General features: G+C 39.7%; 1 protein-coding gene across 3 annotated transcripts in view; it reads left to right on the top strand.

The window, feature by feature from the left end:
• The window catches only part of atad2b (ATPase family AAA domain containing 2B), a 126596-nt gene extending 105587 nt beyond the window's left edge, over positions 1-21009 (top strand). For all 3 annotated transcript variants that reach the window (XM_061929419.1, XM_061929417.1, XM_061929420.1), the window contains exons 27-28: positions 8211-8339; positions 18885-21009. In XM_061929419.1, coding sequence (XP_061785403.1) covers positions 8211-8339; positions 18885-18926 — 171 coding nt within the window. In that variant the 3' untranslated portion in view covers positions 18927-21009. The remainder of the gene's footprint in view (positions 1-8210; positions 8340-18884) is intronic.
• Positions 21010-21557: the final 548 nt, after the last annotated feature.

Here is a 21557-nt window from a genome sequence, read left to right as displayed (position 1 = left end):
ATCACTGACACTTTTGTGCCTTCACGGTGACACAGACATAATTCCCAGTCGTCAAGTGTGCTGGGGATTTTCCAGTGATTTGATGTTTGACAGACTCAGGCACGTTGCATATTTTAAGAAGTGATGGCAAGACGCCGTAATATGATTGTCATGATTGTCCCTGACCCCTTCTAACACCATCTATATTGTATTACCTGTGTGAATGCCCGGTAAGCCACTGTATTTGCCACATGGACTGAATATCATTTTTTAAATCATCCCACTGTCATTCAGTGCCACGTCCACCCTTTGCCCTCACTTAATCTGTTAAGTCTTGTGTGGCAACAAGGTGTTCATTTACCTTTTTTTCGAAGACAAAAAAATCCTGCAGAAAAAACAGGGTATGGAGGCTGAAGAGTTTCCGTGTTGTAGCTATGTGGCCCCTGTTTTACCTTTTGTTCAATGATAACACCTCACAGCCTGAGAGACACCCTTTAGTAGAAGGAAGACCTCCAACCTTCACATATAATCGGTGCAGGCTGCTTTGCTTTGTACTTTGTTCCTTAACAATATTTCCCCATCTGTATCTACAGTATATTATTGATTATAGTTGCTGTTTGTAAAGGCTATTACACATGTTGAACATTTTTCTATTTGCTAAAACATAGATGACTTTAGCGGTATACGTTTTGGTCTGTTGTTAGTATTGTCACTTTTGCCCAGACATGTGATATGATATGTGATGTGGTGACAATGCAGGCATTTGAGCTGATGTGCATGTTAACACACGGTCACACAACACTTACAAGCAGAAACAGTGTGAAGACAAATACATCCCTGCACACACGAGGACTTTAAATATGACCAATTTATGACCCTGTAACTACTTGGTATCGGATCAATACCCAAATTTGTGGTATCAGCCAAAACCTATGTGAAGTATCCAAACAATAGAAGAATAAGTGCTTCTCAGATTTGTGTAGATGAGACATGTTAAAACAGAAAGTAAGCAGATATTAACAGTAAATGAACAGTTAGATTACTTCTACTGCTTTCCCCCCATATTTTTGGTATTAAAGGCCTACTGAAATGCGATTTTCTTATTTAAACGGGGATAGCAGGTCCATTCTATGTGTCATACTTGATCATTTCGCGATATTGCCATATTTTTGCTGAAAGGATTTAGTAGAGAACATCGACGATAAGGTTCGCAACTTTTAATCGCTGATAAAAAAGGCTTTTTTATCAGTTTTTTTAAAAAGCCTTGCCTGTACCGGAAGTAGCAGATGAGTAGCGTGACGTCACAGGTTGTGGAGCTCCTCACATCTGCACATTGTTTACAATCATGACCTCCAGCAGCGAGAGCGATTCGGACCGAGAAAGCGACTATTTCCCCATTAATTTGAGCGAGGATGAAAGATTTGTGGATGAGGAAAGTGAGAGTGAAGGACTAGAGGCCAGTGGGAGTGATTCAGATAGGGAAGATGCTGTGAGAGGCGGGTGGACCTGATATTCAGCTGGGAATGACTAAAACAGTAAATAAACACAATACATATATATACTCTATTAGCCACGACACAACCAGGCTTATATTTAATATGCCACAAATTAATACCGCATAACAAACACCACCCCCTCCCGTCCATATAACCCGTCAATACAACTCAAACACCTGCACAACACACTCAATCCCACAGCCCAAAGTACCGTTCACCTCCCCAAAGTTCATACAGCACATATATTTCCCCAAAGTCCCCAAAGTTACGTACGTGACATGCACATAGCGGCACGCACGTATCGGCAAGCGATCAAATGTTTGGAAGCCGCAGCTGCATGCGTACTCACGGTACCGTGTCTGCGCATCCAACTCAAAGTCCTCCTGGTAAGAGTCTCTGTTGTCCCAGTTCTCCACAGGCCAATGGTAAAGCTTGACTGTCATCTTTCGGGAATGTAAACAATTAAGTTAAAGTTAAAGTTCCAATGATTGTCACACACACACTAGGTGTGGTGAAATTTGTCCTCTGCATTTGATTTGACCCATCCCCTTGTTCCACCCCCTGGGAAGTGAGGGGAGCAGTGGGCAGCAGCAGTGCCGCGCCCGGGAACACACCGGCTGTGTTTGTGTTGTTGCTGCAGTCGGCCGCAATACAACGCTTCCCACCTACAGCTTTCTTCTTTGCTGTCTCCATTGTTCATTGAACAAATTGCAAAAGATTCACCAACACAGATGTCCAGAATACTGTGGAATTTTGCGATGAAAACAGACGACTTAATAGCTGGCCACCATGCTGTCTCAAAATGTCCTCCACAATCTGTGACGTCACGCGCTGACGTCATCATACCGAGATGTTTTCAGCAGGATATTTCGCGCGAAATTTAAAATTGCACTTTAGTAAGCTAACCCGGCCGTATTGGCATGTGTTGCAATGTTAAGATTTCATCATTGATATATAAACTATCAGACTGCGTGGTCGGTAGTAGTGGGTTTCAGTAGGCCTTTAATACCATTGATAATGACACAATATGTTACTACATACGTCAGAAGTCAAATTAGTAAGCCTTTGTAACCCGTTTGCTTACTTACTACTAAAAGTGAAGTATTATAGTATGTTTACTATCTGATTTGATGACAATTGTTTTTTGGTTGCAATAAGAAACATATGTTTAATGTGTCATAAGAATTTTTGTTAAAATAGTGCCAATACTGCTTTTGTGGTCCCTTTTATTTAGAAAAGTATCTAAATACATTTTGGTACCAAAATATTGTTATCGGGACAACCCTTGATAGTAATAACCAGTGCTCAGGCACCAGCCCCTTTTGCCCTGCATAAGAAAAGTTCCCTTTTTGCTTGAGCGCAATTTTTTTTTTTTTTTTTAATTCATTTAGGATAAAAAAAAAAAATACTCTCATTGTCAATAATTCTCCCCAAATACGTTTTGAAATCTGACAAGGCACTTATTTGAGTTCTTGTGAGAGTTTTTATCCAGTCTGCTCAACTGCTTTCGCCGCCCCACTCACGTGCACCCAAATGCGTGGCCATATAATGGCAAAAGCAATAGAAAATGGATGTTTGATGGCAGCGACAAGAATATTCTTCACATTGGTCCAAATAAGGAAGATTTCAGGGGATTTTTTTTTGTGTATAAAAGGCCAAAATACTTCAAAAATATGTATTTATTTGTAGGGATGGGAATTGATAAGATTTTTACGGTTTCAATTCTACTTTTGATTCTGCTGAACTATACTGTTCTTTATCGGTTCTCCTATCGATTCTTATTTTGAAAAAAGTTGAACAAAATGGTGGATTAGCATCAAATTTGTTTAGTTTAGAGGTAACGTGACCTTAAAAAGCCAACAGTGAGGTTTTTATAGGCACGTACTGTACATAGGTAGGATAGCATAGGAAAAAAAAACGTTTTTGATTTTAATAAGAAATAAATATTCATTTGTAGAATTTAACAAAATAAAATGTGGAAATTACACAAATTTAACATTTGGTAACATTTTTAAAACTGTTTAGAATTTTTGTCATCTACCTAGAAAATATACTGTTAAACTGAAAAAAATTATTTTTATTATTATTTTATTATTATCAAATATTATTGCTCAAAGGTTGTGGTGAAACTAATATGTAACAGGCTCATAACATGCAACTCACGATATTTCAAGCCTTCTTTTTGTGTTACAAAATAAGTAAGCAATGATGATCAAAATTATATCAAAGGCTTGACATATTTTATTTTGCATGAGTTTATATTACTTATTAGTTTCCTATTTGAAGTTGAATTGCTGACATGAATGGACACAATACTCTAATTTTGAGTTTCACCTGTTCAATGAAAATGACTGAAAATCTGGTTGCATGAAAGTTTAACTTTTCTCTGACTACAATTGAATATTAACTTACCGAAAGTCACGAGCACTGTGGCAAATGGGTGCAAGCTTTTTACCACAAGCTCAGTCACAACTCAGTGAATTTCGTTTATCCTGGCCTAAGTCATTGCACTTTTCCCTGCCGCGGTGAAAGGAGAGCGGTATCGTAGACATGACCTGATACGAGTACTCATGCCCCTTTCGAAGCCAGTCAGAATCTGTCTGTCATGCTCATCTAAATGAGAAGGCATTCATTACAATTTAACAAATAATAGCGCTAACATTGTAGGCGGTATTAGTTAGTACCGGTTGTATTAACGCCAGATGACTGCTGCTGGGATGAGATCGGCGCGATTCGAAAACGCGACATTCGTTTATAGTTATTGCATGCTGTGAATGCAAATGTTTCAGCATATTGCTCGTATGTCCTTCTCTAGATAAAATAGCAACCTTGCCGTTATTACAAGTAGTGCTGTTGCAATCTTTTCTTGTAAATGTTGCAAAACCTTTGAGTGTTTACCTGACATGGGTGCCATGTTGCTGTCTGACATCATCACACAATATGCGCCCATTCGTTAAGTGAATTGTTTGAAAAAATGTCAAGTGATTCCAAGTAATTAATACACTGGGAACCGGTTCTGAACAAGAACCGGTTTTAAATTCACATCCCAATTTATTTGTAACCCTAGTAAAGACTGTTGATCTCCAAAATCCTACTACCGGGCATTGCCGATGACTTGTGGTCCAAGTAAATGGTAAATGGGTTATACTTGTATAGTGCTTTTCTAACTTCAAGGTACTCAAAGCACTTTGACACTATTTCCACATTCACCCATTCACACACACATTCATACACTGATGGCGGGAGTGGCCATGCAAGGCCTAACCACGACCCATCAGGAGCAAGGGTGAAGTGTCTTGCTCAAGGACACAACGGACGTGACTAGGTTGATAGAAGCTGGCATGCCAGAAACCCTCAGGTTGCAGGCATGGCTACTCTCCCAACCGCGGCCCGCCGTCCCCTAGTAAGTAACATCCCTAAGAAGCATGCAGATATAAATATTAGAAATTTGACAAGAGCAGGTAACGCGGTTACAGCTAGCATGTGGAAAATGGAGGTGGGGAGTCGGTAACAGGCGGCGAGGTTAAACGACACTTGTCAGTCTTGGTCCTTAACACATGGGATTACTGCCCTTTTGTGTTCGCCTGAGCTTACTCAATCATGGCGAGCGTTGTAAGACACACTGGCGCCATTTACCCCATGCTGTCACCATGCTCCTGATCAAGCTGACAAAGGCAGGGGAGCACGGGCTTCCGCAATCAGCCGACTCGCAGCCAGGGGAGAATACATTTAAAGGGAGTGAATGGAGCGGAAACTGGACAGAAAGATGGGAACGAAACGTAAAAAACATTAAAAGAAGTAGTAGGATGGCATGAGGCAGCTTCTATAAAACATTGAAATAGGAAAGAGGTAGGAAGATGGTCCATAGCGTATAGAAAGTGCACCATAAATGCTCCCAAAACACAAGATTGAATCCCACAAATGTTAAAAATGTGACAGCATTTGGATGAAAGTATGGTAGTAGAAGTGGATTTTACATTTGATATGGTCTGTAATGATGCTAATTAAAGCTTTTATGCATATTTTTTCACCCTGTGGTGATATGCTCCATTTTGTTCCCGCTTTATGACAACTCATGGCAAAAACCCAAAGCGCTCCCTTTAGGCCGTTAAGAGTTACTGTATGAAAATGAAACCATAAAATGTGCTGAGTATGGCTCAGCAGACCAAAGACCTAATGATCTCTATTATTTTTGCGGGGATATTACAGTCTTTGCTGTTGAACCTTTTTACTTAACAAGGGACTTGCACTTATTAGAGGCCTGAGGGAGTTTTTATGTCACAGCTTAGTGAGGGGATTCTCCCACACTGGAAAATGACCATATCTTAAAAGTTATTACGTACTTAATCTAATTTTTCCAGGCTATTGCGTTCAATAGTGACTAGCATCTCCTGGGAACTGCACTTCAGTAGAAACTTTACAAGCGAAAAATTTACTTGTTGAAGTGAACGTTATGAACGTCATATTTGTAAACTACATTGTATTTAAAAAAAAAAAAAAGTCCATGACCTTTCTGTCTGAGCATTTGCAGATTTTGTTCCACTCCAGTCCTTTCGGTGGCAGACACTTCATCCCTTGGATGTTTTGAGTCTGCTACACTAAGCTGCACCAAAAGCAAGCTATTGAAAACCTGAAAAAATTCCTCAATCATTCCTCAGATCTTCACCAAAACTGTTTCTTGGTCTAGACTTTTGTGGAAACTACTTTTGTAGTTTTTTTGCGTAATCTTGCTTGAATGAGTAAACAAACTAATAAAGAAAATCAGTCGAATCACGACACACTGGGCAATGCAGTTCTACTTCAATCAAAGGAAGAATTTTAGTGTTATTAGTAAAAAAAAAAAACATTCCAAAAGGTCTGACGAAGACAAAAAAAGGTACAAAAATCCAAACAGTTTTTTTTTCATGAAAAATAATGCAATTCCAATGAGTCCGTTATAGACACCCAAAAATTGGAACAGAAAATACATTATAAAGAGAATAATTATAGTTACAAGCAGAAAACAATGTGAAATGCTTATAAACAATGAATTATTTAGATAAAGAAACATTTAACATCACAAGATTGACCTTTTATTGAAGGCTTTCATTGGCAAAGACGGCAATGAGGGAGGGGAAGAGCGACCCAGACGCCACTTTTGTACTTTCACCAACGTGTGGAATTCTTTGTTTGGGTGCTCGATTCTGCAGAATGATACGCAGGCAAACGGACCAGTTTGATACACGCAATGCACGATAATCGAGACGGTATAGGAAAACTATAGAAACATTTTCTCTAAAACTTTTGTCAAAATCAAAATATAGGAAAATCGAGGTACCACTGCACATACTTCCAGCTATACCTAGATCTACAGTTTGCTGCTATACTGTAGATTTGCATAATGCTAGGTAAGTAACTGGCAAACGCACAATAAAACAGTTAATATAACAACACAATGGACTAAACTGATTTGTAAAAGAGTAAAAATAAATTGTTCGAACTGACCAACAAACAAATGAGCAAAAAAAACAAACCTGAATCTGGTGGCTAAGTACCGGTAGTTAATAAACAAACTGCTTGCTTAGTAGGGGTAGTATTCCAATTATTTCATCCTAAATCAGCAGTGAATAACTGTTTTAATTAGGGACATTTATAGGTGGCATTCTGTAATTAATTGACATTTTTATCAGTCCATTCTAGGAGAAACGAAACAAAGCATAGTATTGTTTTTGAGAGGTGTGGATTCTAGTTTTCCTTATAATAAATATAGCCTCATTAATTTTATTTATTTTATGCTCTTTGTAATAACTTTTGCGACATAATCTTGACATGGTCACATAGTTACGTGTTTAACACATGATCATTGACTTTCACATTTATTCCCCACCCCCACTTTCCCCTGTTTGCATGCTGTCATTGATGGTAACTTTAATTAATGTGCCTTTGCATTCTGGTGAGCTCTGCGTTTTGAGCGCACACTGGGGTCAATTAAGAGGTCTTTTCACTGTCCACAATATTTTAATTAAAGTAGCAGTGAAATTTAAACGTGCTTCTTATTATGATTAGCCTTAATTAAATGTCACTCTGATCTGCATTGCTTCAGATTGCTGCTGACCTCCAAATACTTTATCCCTGCACACCTGTTTGTTGGCCACTGCCCAGTGTTTTTCATACATTCACTTGTGTCAGACTACCACAACTAAATTTGGACAGCAACACACACACAATGAGACTGTTTGTATAGGTTGTCGTTTCGATTCTGTGCAGTGGATTGCATCGTAAATCTGCTTCTGAAATACCTCATTTGCACATACTACAGATTATACATTACAAGGCATCTGTTCATCAATTAGTGATAAATATTATACGTATAACGACGTATACATTATCTTCAAAATCATTACACATTTACACATGGAGTCCAGGAAACTTAATGAATGTTTTTTTTTTATTGGCCATGCTAGCTACCGCTACACAAATTAAAACCGACTTCAGGAAGTCAACAACTTTTTGCTCTGTTATATAAGGTTTGAAAACATGACATAATGCTGCATATTACTTAAGAAAAAAAACACACTAATTTTTCCACACACATACTTGAGTTTTGCATCATGGCCAATTTTGAAAATTAGACAATGGCATTAAGCCCATAGTCCACTGCGCAACCAAATGCAACATATGTATTGTTGTTCTGTGGAAAACACTGAAGCCATTTCTATTATGTTGTTTTTAGCATTTTCTTGTCGTTTGTTGCAGGTTCTGCTAGAAATGGTGGTGAAGAAGAGTGACGGTTTTAGTGTGGAGGAGCTGGAGAGGCTTTATTCAGTTGTCAGCCAGTGCATCTTCGTTCATCGCAGAGAGTACGACAAGACGCAGCTACTGGAGGTACAAGCACTCTTTGTCAAACCTATGAGGCTGTAATTATAGCTAGGAATCAAAAGTTCTTAGAACACCAAACGTATGCCCTGATAGCAATTCTTTACAAATACAGCCTGACAAAATAAATGTTGCTTTTAGAAGATCTGGAAAAAAAAAAGTCAAATCAAGTGGAACAAATATTAATTAAATGAGTCAATGGGTCAGAGAGACGTTTTTGTAGTACTGTTAATCAAAAAAATAACTGTGCTGCCTCCTTTTTCTGCTGCTATTAAGCTTTCTTGAAAACGTTGTTACAAAATTTTTTTTATCCGTTTAAAATAATTTAATAGTGATTGGTTTGATTTTTCTGCTGTTACAGGCACAAAACCCAAAAGCATTGAAGTTGGCACGTTGTGTAAATCGTAAATAAAAACAGAATTACAATTTGCAAATCCTTTTCAAACTATATTCAATTGAATACACTGCAAAGACAAGATACTTAACGTTCAAACTGGTAAATTTTTTAATTGTTTGCAAATATTAACTCATTTGGAATATTTCAAAAAAGCTGGCACAAGTGGCAAAAAAGACAGAAAAAGTTGAGGAATGCTCATCAAACACTTATTTGGAACATCCCACAGTTGAACAGGCTAATTGGGAACAGGTGGGTGCCATGATTGGGTATAAAAGCAGCTTCCATGAAATTCTCAGTTATTCACAAACAAAGATGGAGCGAGGATCACCACTTTGTGAACAAATGTGTGAGCAAATTGTCGAACAGTTTAAGAAAAACATTTCTCAATGAGCTATTGCAAGGAACTTAGGGATTTCACCATCTACGGTCCGTAATATCATCAATTAACACAACATGCCAACTTCACTGGTTTTGGGTTTTGTATATGCATACATATATACATACATATAAATGCATATATATATATTAACATATATATATATATGCATACATATATATACACATATATAATATATATGCATACATATATATGCATTCATATATGTATATATGTACACGTATGTATGTATGCATATATATATATATACATGTATACATATATATAGGCATACACATTTGCATACATATATATATGTATACATACATATATATGTATGTATGTATATGTGTGTGTATATATATGTGTGTACCTGTATATATATATATGTGTGTGTGTGTGTGTATATATATATATATATGTATGTATGTATATGTGTGTGTGTGTATATATATATATATATATATATATATATATATATACTGTATATATATATACAATATATATGATAACAGCAGGATATTACTGTGTAACAGAGTGACTGATGATTGTGTGACAATATTCACCAGTTTTACTCCTTTGTTTGTGATTTTCAACATGACACTGTGAGTTTGTCTAATGTTTTTGACACAATATTTCATCCGTGTAAAAGGAACACTTTAAACGTGTAGGTTGTTCAGCATCACTAAAAGTCTCTCCTCTTTACTTCCCAGACGACCGTCTCGAGATCGATCCTTTACAATAAAGCAACATACAACAAATATGCAACAAACACGGCTTTCAGATGAAACTATTTTGGGGGACATAAAAAAAAAAAGAAGCTTTTGTTCAATTTTAGAATATTTTTTATGTGTAAACCGAGTTGGACCGGTCCAAAATGTGTGTGTCAGAGTTAGTCGACACTATTAATGTTCTAAAAAGAATAAAGGTCAGATTTTTCCTTTTGACACTTTGTCCAAAAAGGCATCCAAAATGTCAGTTAATGTTCCACAACGCTAAAAGAATGTACAGCATCAGATGTTAAATTTAGATTTTCGCTTTTTAACATGACTACTTAAAACCATACGCGTTATTACATACCGTGTGAGTTTAATAAAATGCTTCATCCATCTTGACATTGCTTTCAGTCATTGGAGCTTATATTATTTCCCCCCAGAAGCCCATCTGGTCATTTGCTGCTGCTGTGGGGATGTCAGTGCAGTCCACCGATGGCAGCGTAGTGCTGGTAACTGCTGTCAGGGGTGTCAGGGTGCCGTCGACCAGGTGGTAGAACCTCTGACAGGGAGGCAGGCTGGCGGTAGCGGCTGCTGAAATTGGAGCAGAAATGTCAGCCAGTTTGGCACCTTCACTCGTTACCAATGCACACCGCAGCTCCATAGAAAATGTAAAGATGTAAATCCACAGAGAATGGCCGTTTTTGCTTACCATTGCACGTCGCGGGAGTGCATGTGGTTACGCCGTAAATGGAGCGTGTCGGTGCATTTGTCTCCGCACTGTGATGCACACATTCTCCGCGGGGCACAGCGTTCTCCACCAGCGCCGCTGACCTTTCAGCAGATGGGAGTGGACTGCACTCTCGCTTCTCGTTAAAAGCCAGAGGTGCCGTCTGAGCGCTCTGAACACGGCAACACACACCAGCGGGTTTTATCTACAGATTGGCAGTCTTGTGGGTGTAGGCCTGGAATTACAGTTTTCCTTTTTTCCGGACAGCAATTACCGTATTTTTCGGATTATATGTCGCTCCGGAGTATACGTCGCACCGGCCGAAAATGCATAATAAAGAAGGAAAAAAACATATATACGTCGCACTCGAGTATAAGTCGCATTTTTGGGGGAAATTTATTTGGTAAAATCCAACACCAAGAATACACATTTGAAAGACAATTTAAAATAAATAAAGAATAGTGAACAACAGGCTGAATAAATGTACGTTATATGACGCATAAATAACCAACTGAGAATGTGCCTGGTATGTTAACGTAACATATTGTGGTAAGAGTCATTCAAATAACTATAACATATAAAACATGCTATACGTTTACCAAACAATCTGTCACTCCTGATCGCTTAATCCCATGAAATCTTCTTCCTTGTTGTCGCTCCTGGTATGCGCCCCGCTAGCGTCCTTTCTTTCTGCTGCTCGATCGTCGTTTTCTAGTGCATATTTCACTACGTCCAGCTTGTAATCTGCAGTATATGATTTCCCTTTCGGTGCCATTTTTGTTCAGTCCTTCTCAGTTTTTATAAGTTACCGCCAATTTTCAAATGATCCATTTTAATAGCTGCGGCAGTAGCATGTAGCATATAGCAGTTAGCATCCCATGACCCACAATGCACTTCTGCCATGAATCTCCCCCACCAAATTCTTATTGGTTGACGTGTGTATGACGATTGCTGACGTGTGTGAAGATTGCTGACATTTGCTTCGGCTCTTCTGTGAATAATATATTTGATATTTTACGGTAATGTGTTAACAATTTCACAGAAGTCGCTCCGGAGTATATGTCGCACCCACGGCCAAACTATGAAAAAAACTGTGATTTATAATCTGAAAAATGCGGTAGATGCTTTGTGACAGTCTTTGACTTCCAGCCTTTGACCCCCAGCCTTTGACCCATGCCTTGCTGTAGCTTTGCATCCCAAGCAAAGCGAACATAACTGTTGATTTTATCTCACATGGAACATAATTTTATGCACTCCATGTGGTCTCAATTTTCTCAATTCATTAGTTAAACTCATCAACCAGTTAATCGAAGCAGCAAAATATAAATCAAAACTTGTTTCTAATTTAATTAATTGATTTAATCAATTAATCTTTTAGGGCCCTAACTACAATGAACATTTTTCAAATCTCATACTTGCTAATGTTCCAACTTTATTGTCGTAACTTTAAAAGAGTACAGTATTTCGTAACAAATAGTTTCCCGGGACCAGAAAGTAATGGCAGACCCCAATGAAATACACATTGTTTTTTGGTTCATTTTGGGGGAAGAGTAAAAATACAACAAAAAAAATAAATGTTTGTGACGCACAAAAGGAAATGATTGCGGGCGCTTATCTTAGCAGTCATACAATAAAAATGTCCCCCACTACATGTTGCATTTTACGGCCACCATAGTTACTTGCTTTTTTTTATATCCCAGCTTGGATGTGTGGTGTTTAAATGATTAATGGTGAACATTCTAGCCGCCGGGCGACTGCTTCTTTTGAGACCATTTGTGTTGAAATGTCATCATACCTGCAGGCACAGAAATCACTTCCTCCATGAATAATTGCTCTGAGCCCTACAACTGTGACTTTTATCTGTGTGGATTGGTGGCTTGCTAGCTTGTGGGGAACTTCATCTGGACACAATGGAGCAGAATGTTGCCTCTTGTCTCGCTTTCATTGCCACAAAGACACCAGTGGTCCTTTGGATGTTTGGGTCGTCCGAGGAAATACAGCTCAGTGGTTGATTATAGCTGGCACACACGTTCAGTGAGCAAATTAATTCAGCCTTTGTTCAATGAGGGTGAGCAGAAACAATCAGATGATTTATCAGATTTTTCAGGCCTGTAATGCTAAGCGCAGATGCTCCCTTTGGGGTGAAAACTGACTTTTAAACAATGCAGAGGTACTTCCAGACTTCCACTTCAAATCCTGCTGCCTTTCGTGCTTTTATGTCTGCAAGATTAAGTGTCTTTGGTTGTGTGGGCGTTGGGAGAGACTTCACACTCGGACAAGCGCAAAAAGCAAAGGTGTGTCTATAAAAACAAGCCGCATCTTAGCTGGAGTTGCACACTGAATCTGCAACTTGTGTTAATGTCACTTTTCATCGCCGAGTCTGGCATGTAGGCAGTCCGAGTGTCTGTTGATGGCTGCGGGGGTAATGCCAATGTGCTAAGTGCATAATTGGTGCTATAAACAGAGCTGCGAGATGTAGTCGGATGGAGCCGAGCAGGCTGCTGATGTTGGTTATGTTTCATATTATTACAAAAATACTCCTACTCTCAGCCATGATAGCACTAAAGCTGCTTGTTCAATTTAAATGCAAATAATTGTTTGACGACAGACTTTATCCAGATCACAGACATCTAATATTGGTATTAGCCCTTGGTTTACATGACAGAGTAAAAATAAGTCTGTTAAGGCTCAAATTGTTTTATAGTTTTTACTAGGGGAGCACTATATAAATAATTAGCTCGAATGATATGAAATTACCCATTCTGTGCTGGGGGTGGGATAGGGTAAGCAAATCTAGCGCTCCTTTTCCCTCAAGGGCTCACTGTAAACAAACATGGCATCGGTCATGTGAGCCTTCTTTACTGTTTCAGAGGAAAACATTTTGCGTGCTACTTGCACCAAGTGTTCTGCAAACATACTGTGAGGAGGGAAAACAAACATTGTGCTTCAACACATCAAACCTTAATTACGAAATTACATTGTTTTGAAGACTAAGTAGATGCCTCCTGCTAAATAATCTGCCCAAAGAAAAGTGTGCACAAACTACAGTCGAATCTAAATAAAAAAATAAAAAACAGAAATAAATAAGTTATCGATAATGGTCTTGAGAATTACAAAGTTACTGTATTTTTCGGAGTATAAGTCGCACCGGCCGAAAATGCACAATAAAGAAGGAAAAAAACATATAAGTCGCACTGGAGTATAAGTCGCATTTTTGGGGGAAATTTATTTGATAAAACCCAACACCAAGAATAGACATTTGAAAGGCAATTTAAAATAAATAAAGAATAGTGAACAACAGGCTGAATAAGTGTACGTTATATGACGCATAAATAACCAACCTTGAACGTGCCTGGTATGTTAACATAACATATTATGGTAAGAGTCATTCAAATAACTATAACATGTAGAACATGCTATACGTTTACCAAACAATCTGTCACTCCTGATCGCTAAATCCCATGAAATCTTATACGTCTAGTCCAGTGGTTCTTAACCTTGTTGGAGGTAACGAACCCCGGCAGTTTCATGTGCGCATTCACCGAACCCTTTTTTAGTGAAAAAATGTGTTTTTTTTTTTTTTTCAAATTCAAGACAAAGTTATATGTTTTTGGTAACACTTTAATATGGGGGACATATTCTAAGTAACAAAGACTTAATTTAGAGTTATTTGGACACTAGGGGAACATATTCTAAGTAATAAAGACTTAATTTAGAGTTATTTTGACACTAGGGGAACATATTCTATGTAACAAAGACTTAATTTAGGGTTATTTGGACACTAGGGGAACATATTCTAAGTAATAAAGACTTAATTTAGAGTTATTTGGTTAGGGTTAGGGTTAGGGTCAGGGTTAGAGGGTCAGGGTTATAATAAGGCCAAGCCGAATAAGGCATTAATAAGTACTTAATAATGACTAGTTAACAGCCAATATGTTACTAATTTGCATGTTAATAAGAAGCTAATTAATGGTGAATATGTTCCCCATACATATTCAAGTGTTACCATGTTTTTTTACTGGTGCATAAAATGAACCGTGCATGAACATCACCTTGTTCAAACAACAAAACCAACACAGTGCATAAACTCACAACAAATTACACACCTGCAAACCAGTCAGTTGTTGTCCTATCCGCAATGCGCCGATAGGGAGAAGTTTGTATTTACACGATGAGTTGGGTGTGTTTTGACCTCCGCCGAACCCCTGAGGCCGACTCACCGAACCCCTAGGGTTCAATCGAACCCAGGTTAAGAACCACTGGTCTAGTCTCTTACGTGAATGAGCTAAATAATATTATTTGATATTTTATGGTAATGTGTTAATAATTTCACAAATAAGTCCCTCTTGAGTATAAGTCGCACCCTATGAAAAAAACTGCGACTTATAGTCCGAAAAATGCGGTATCTTTATCGTGTTAAGAAAAAATATTGTGCGCGGGGCGGCATGGCTCAGATGGTAGAATGGTCATCCAGAAACTTACTGTAATGGTTCCTGGTACAAATTCAGCTTCCGCCATCCTCGTTACTGCCGTTGAGTCTTTGGGCAAGACACTTCACCCTCCTTGCTCCCATTGCCACCCACACTGGTGTATGAATGTGAATGAATGTTGGTGGTGGTTGGAGAGGCCATAGGCGCAAATTGGCAGACAAGTTTCTGTAAGTCTGCACCAGGGCAGCTCTGGCTACAAATGTAGTTTACCACCAACCAATGTGAGAAAGTGGAATGAATGAATGAATGTCTACATTAAGCCGGATCACTCCTTAAACAAATATTTATTTAGCCTAAGCCCCGTTTCAGCCACACTAAACCATTGTTTAAGGTTCCCCTCTTTGGATAATTTGAGCCTTGTATTTCTTGAATATCCGGCTCTTAGCTTTGTATGGATTCATCGATCGTTTACAAACTGAGTTCGGAGAGGAGGTGACGCCAGAAAGACCACGCCCCACACAGGAAGTGACGTCAGAAAGAACACGCACAGCCAACTTTATAACAGACGCTTGTGGAAACCACACATGAATACCTTAAAAGAAGGAAATACGCGATTGCAGCTATTTCGTATACAACACATCTCAGACGGCAACATAGCAATGTTTTGGATAAGGCCTCGAATGGCCACAGGAATGGCAAGAGAACTTTTGAATGTCCAGATCAGCTGGGATTCTACTAAGCGAAAAACTTTGTCCATTTGTCGAAGGAGAGACAACGAGAATGCGGGCTCCCGTGGACGAGGGAGTACTACGAAAAACAGCGAATGCATTTAGACTGGCAAAGCAGACTATCAGATATTGGTCGCGATGTATGTCGAGCGATTACTCAACGTCTAGTTTTGTACTGGCAGCACGGTGGAACAGGGGTTAGTACGTGTGCCTCACAATACGAAGGTCCTGGGTTCGATCCTGGGCTCAGGATCTTTCTGTGTAGAGTTTGCATGTTCTCCCCGTGACTGTGTGGGTTCCCTTCAGGTACTCCGGCTTCCTCCCACCTCCAAAGACATGCACCTGGGGATAGGTTGATTGGCAACACTAAATTGGCCCTAGTGTGTGAATGTGAGTGTGAATGTAGTCTATCTGTGTTGGCCCTGCGATGAGGTGGCGGCTTGTCCGGGGTGTACACCGCCTTCCACCCGTGTGCAGCTGGGATAGGCTCCAGCACCCTCCGCGACCCTGTAAGGGACAAGTGCTAGAAAATGGATGGATGGATGGATAGTTTTGTACTCCATAACTATTGTGAAGCCATGAAGTGGTTGCGGTCGTGTCAAGTACAAGCACAGTGTCCCGACCAGATATCTAGATCCCTAGATTGATTGTTGTAAAATGTTACTTATCACATTGTTTATATTCACACGTCCATTCATGTATGATGGCTCAGGTGTGATTCACTACAATAGTCTAACAGCTGCTGATGGTGAGGCAAGCAAGGTTTACTGTTAAGAGAAATGTGGCAATAGGCTACATTGAAACACAGGGTAAGGATACACTTCCAGGTCAGTGGTACCGGTAACTATGACGCGCGCATTTTTTTCCGCGCATGTGTACTAGGTCACGTTGCGCCGGCGGACAGAGGGTGGAGGTGGTCTTAAACGGTGACGTGTGCGTGCGTGTGTGTGTGTGTGTGTTGTGTGCGTGTGTGTGTGTGTGTGTGTGTGTGTGTGTGTGTGTGTGTGTGTGTGTGTGTGTGTGGACAAGGATAGTGTCTATATTAATCCATTATTATTATTATTATTATCCCTAGTTTTTACATCCTGTGTGACGCCTTTGTCATTTGTGTGAAGCTGTTCTAATGTGAAGATAAAATTAAAAACAATTAAGTAATTAAGATACAGTGGTACCTTGAGACATCATCGTGTGAGATTTTTTGTTTGGCCGCTGGATTCCGCAGAATAATGAGTCGGTTTGGCCAAGACTAAATATGAAAACCAGGGCACAATCTTTACACATTTTCGTCAAAAACTGAACCATACAAAAACCAGGATACAGCTGTAATAAAGATGTTATGAGTGTTAAAAGAAGTAAACCCCTTTAAATTGTAGTTTAAAGAAAGGACTACGCTAACTTTGCAGGACATACAAACCAAGCAGTCCAGTCTGCTTACTTGATGTAACAGCCTAAGTATGTTCTTTAAGTATCACAATGAAAGAGTTCTGAGTTTTAAGTAGGGGTGTTCCAGTCCAACTTTTTCCACTTCTGATACAATATCGTTTGGAGTATATTGGCCGATAACAATACTGATTCGATAAATCAGCCATGACAATACATTTATTTGTAGCGTGGAAAGCTAAAAGAAAGCTTGATCAAATGAAATTAGTCAAACAGAGAAGAATGGTAGGTTTTAGGATGTCGAGTATTGCTCAATCTCTCGGTCTAAGAGAGCACAGCCTGTAGGTTAAATGTGAACCATTGAATATTGTAGTTGCTCAGACATTGTGCTACTGTTTGTACAAGTTTAGATTGGGTAAATGTTAGCATATAAGCTAGCTAGCGCTAGCTTGCTTCTCCAGTTAATAAGCTGTTCTGTGAGTTTATCAGTGTTATCAATCACGGTTTTATGTTGTTTATTGGATTTTTTACATATACAGTCCAAACATACAATTAAACACATGTCAAATGTTCCCCTCCAAACAAGTAACCCACAATTATTATATCCATCCATCCATTTTCTACTGCTTATCCCTTTTGGGGTCGCATGGGGTGCTGGAGCCTATCTCAGCTGCATTATATATAAAATAAAAATAAAAATATACCTATGAAGGTTCTCATTCATCCAGGTCGTTGTCGTCTCAGGGCGTTCAATCGTTCGCAACTGCACTGCTTGGTTTGTCTTGGAAGACCTTTCGCCACTCATCCGAGTAGGCTTCATCAGTTAATGCGCATAGACTTAGATTGGTCAGATCTAGTCTGGTCTAGAACGGATGAAGCCTACTCGGATGAGCGGCCAAACGTCTCCCAAGACAAACCAAGCAGTCCAGTTGCGAACGATTGACCGCCCTGAGAAAAAAATATTTATAGACAGTCATGGTCAAAAGTTTACATACACTTGTAAAGAACATAATGTCACGGCTGTCTTTAGTTTCCAGTAATTTCTACAACTCTTTATTTCTTTGTGATAGAGTGATTGGGGCACATATTTGTTTGTCACAAAAACATTCATGAAGTTTGGTTCTTTTATGAATTTATTATGGGTCTACTGAAAATGTAAACAAATCTGCTGGGTCAAAAGTATACATACAGCAATGTTAATATTTGGTTACATGTCCCTTGGCAAGTTTCACTGCAATAAGGTGCTTTTGGTGCAGTTTAGCTAAATGTGTTGGTTTTCTGACATAGGACTTGTTTCTTCAGCATTGTCCACATGTTCTCAATGAGGTTTAAGTCAGGACTTTTCTAAAACCTTAATTCTAACCTGATTTAGCCATTCCTTTACCACTTTTGACGTGTGTTTGGGGTCATTGTCCTGTTGGAACACCCAACTGCACCCAAGACCCAACCTCCGGGCTGAAGTCATTTACAAGTCATTCAGTGTAAATGACTTGACGGAAGTACAACAAAAGACCAACCTTTTTGTCTTTTTTGTATAATGTAGTGGTTGTCCAGGCATACATTTAAATATTTCAATGTTTGGCATACTGCAGCAGCATATATTGCAGCATCAGTCATTCATCTTGTTGAATGCTGTCATCCATCTCTCTTTACATGTAACGCAAAACCCCTTTCAAGTGCAGAAAGATGCTGCAGCATAGCTCTGTATCACTTTTACATCATTCATCATGCTCACAAAGGCGCCTTCCCAGCATAAGCCCGTCACCTTAACACCAACATTGTTATTATTGTGTGTTGCAGGAAATGGAGGACAGGATCCAGCATTTTGACACATTCCTCTGAGACGGTGACGCTAAACCTCCTCAGGTAGACCCTGAGAAACACCCCCGGGACCACAAAGACACACAAGCTGAGAGCGAAGGAGCCTGCAACCTATTCGGCGCCCATCATCATCATCATCATCTTCAAACTGGGACGGCGTAGGGAATAGAGACATTCAATGGTGCTATCGTCTCAGGAAAGCGTGGACAGATCCAGACCTGTTCTACTCAACCAAACCCCAGGAGGTGTGTCACACCAACACACACGTGCACACTAAATGTGACGGGTGCTACTTGGGTGCTATTCTAACTGTAGGCCATGCTGCTTCTTGGATGACCAGTAAAAGGCAACACAGCTCTCACACTTGGTATGCATGCATCTCTTTACACACACACAAACACACACACACAGCCTCACCAGCAGAAGTGTGAATGGACGGTGCCGCGAGAGGAACGATAATGTTCTGAATCATTGACCTTCACCGCTGAGCTACTCTCGCCCTAAAGTGGAGCGCCATAGTCACTGGCATCATCCATTTTTCCCCTCAAGGTGATTAGTTTAAAATGTGAGCCAGCCTTGAGGATGCTTACCCGCGACTGTGCCGAAAAGCTTTGGCGCCAACAGATTACACAGCCCTCCGCCATGTTTGCTCAGTTGTTTGTTCGTTATTGTAGGCGGCGACATCCGCTCGCCGCTTCTGGTGCTCCTGTCCTAGAAGATTGCGCTACGTTTGTTTTTCTGGGAGGCCCCAACCTTTGTTCGCAGTATGAACGTTTCCCCACCACGTTTTGCCACACGGCCATCTACTTTCAACGGCCCCTTCCCGAGCGAGGACGCCGCACAAGTCGCCCGTCTGTCGCTCGCACTGTCTAGCATGTGCCTTAACATATTTGATAATGAACGAGGGTTGCTTGGGCTAAATTGACACTGCGAGGTGTAAAAGTGGCCCATTCCGATGTAGTCCTTATATGGTGACGTACTGACCTGAATATAAGACAACCATAAATAAATTTAGGACCATTTTTTTGAAAACAGAAGAAAATACTTTTTAATACTAATACTAATAATTTAATTCAAATACTATTTGTAAAGATTACGATATGAGAATTACATTACTATGATATAGTAAAATGACATGTTTTGATCTTAATCAACTCCATAATGATTTTGCTCCAAAATTACTGGGGGAAACACTTATTTGCGTATGCGAGTGACAGGAAGAAAAGATCACACTCACTTGGTGGAGTCATGTGTCGCCACCTGTTGATTGACATGCAAAAATCCCAGAGTCCAACTAGTAAAAATGTTGTTGACTTTTCCTTCAAAGTAAAAGGGCGTCTTATATTTACACCAAAACGCGGCTGACATGTCATGTGATGTTCGATGTCACCGATTTTGATCGTATGTACTGAACACCCAAAATAACTGGCACGCGTCTAAAAAGCCATTCAAGTACGCTTGTCAAAACAGATGGCCCTTAGAATTAAGTGAACAATAAAATATATATTTACGACTATTAAACATTATCTACCATTTAATTGACTTTTATACCCTGCGCTTTAAAAGACGCTAACCTCGGCTAAAGTCATTTTACATAATAAACGGTCTAGTCTTTGGTTTACTTGGGTGTTTTTTTTTGTAATTGTACATCCTGTTGACGCTGCAGTGTGTTTGGCAGATAACTTGCAACTGATTTAGGTTTCCACATTTTGCATTTTTTTCATGCTTATTCAAATTGTGCCGCTTTGGGAGTAAAATATCGGAAGTGCTGAAAACATCTAGCAAGGTAATTTAAATGTGTGCTTAATGAGTCCAGCCTGCAGCATTTGAAGTGTTCTATAATGTACGCTCCGAGGGCCACTTGCGACATGCCAAGTTGCTCCCGGTACAGAAAAAGTTCCTTAATAATCGCTCATAATAATTATAATGTGTTTTTAGCGTTGTGTTGGCGAGTTATTCGTAGGCCGTTCTAGGCAGTGCCCCATCACGTTTTGGGTTTTCATTTCCACCCGATCAACTTGGCTTCATCTATTTTGTCACCCTGGAGCACTGTGAGGCACCCACAAGTACACCGCCCAGCCCCCCACCCCTCCAAATACAAAAATATGGCCATACTTATGCAAGCTGTGTTCAGACCACTGCAGAGAGCGAGGAACCGAAGCTACCTCAGCGCGATTTGTTGTCAACTTGTTTACTCGGTACTCAAGCAGTATTTTTTTAAAGAGCTAAAATACTGTCACACCACCGTCGGTACCCCATCCCCCCCCCCCCCTCATAGCTTCTTCATTGCATTTAATTTCCCGACATTTTGTGCGCCATGTGACACATTGTCCTGCTTTGACAGACGTCATCTCATGTATTTATTGTAGCTCAATTAACACGGCTTTATTCTTTTGTCCCTTTTTTTTTCCCAACATATTTTGGAAGCCTGGCTAGTGCGTAGCATTTGTGTAGCAGGTTGTCGGGAGGGGGGGTGTCCGAGGAAGCGAAAGGTTTACTGGTCTCTCAGGTTCAACACAACATGCACCCCTTTTCTTTTTTTTCGGCTTTTCTATTTATTTCCCCGCTGTCTTTTTTTTTTATCATTTTGTTGTGGTGACGAGACTGTTGCATACTGGAACTTGTGCAGGAACAGGGCCAGACCTTTTTGTT

This window comes from Nerophis lumbriciformis, linkage group LG34 (assembly GCF_033978685.3).
Source record: "Nerophis lumbriciformis linkage group LG34, RoL_Nlum_v2.1, whole genome shotgun sequence".
Lineage (NCBI taxonomy): Eukaryota > Metazoa > Chordata > Actinopteri > Syngnathiformes > Syngnathidae > Nerophis > Nerophis lumbriciformis.
The sequence above is the reverse complement of the archived record's forward strand: the minus strand, read 5'-3'. Positions and strand labels throughout refer to the sequence as shown.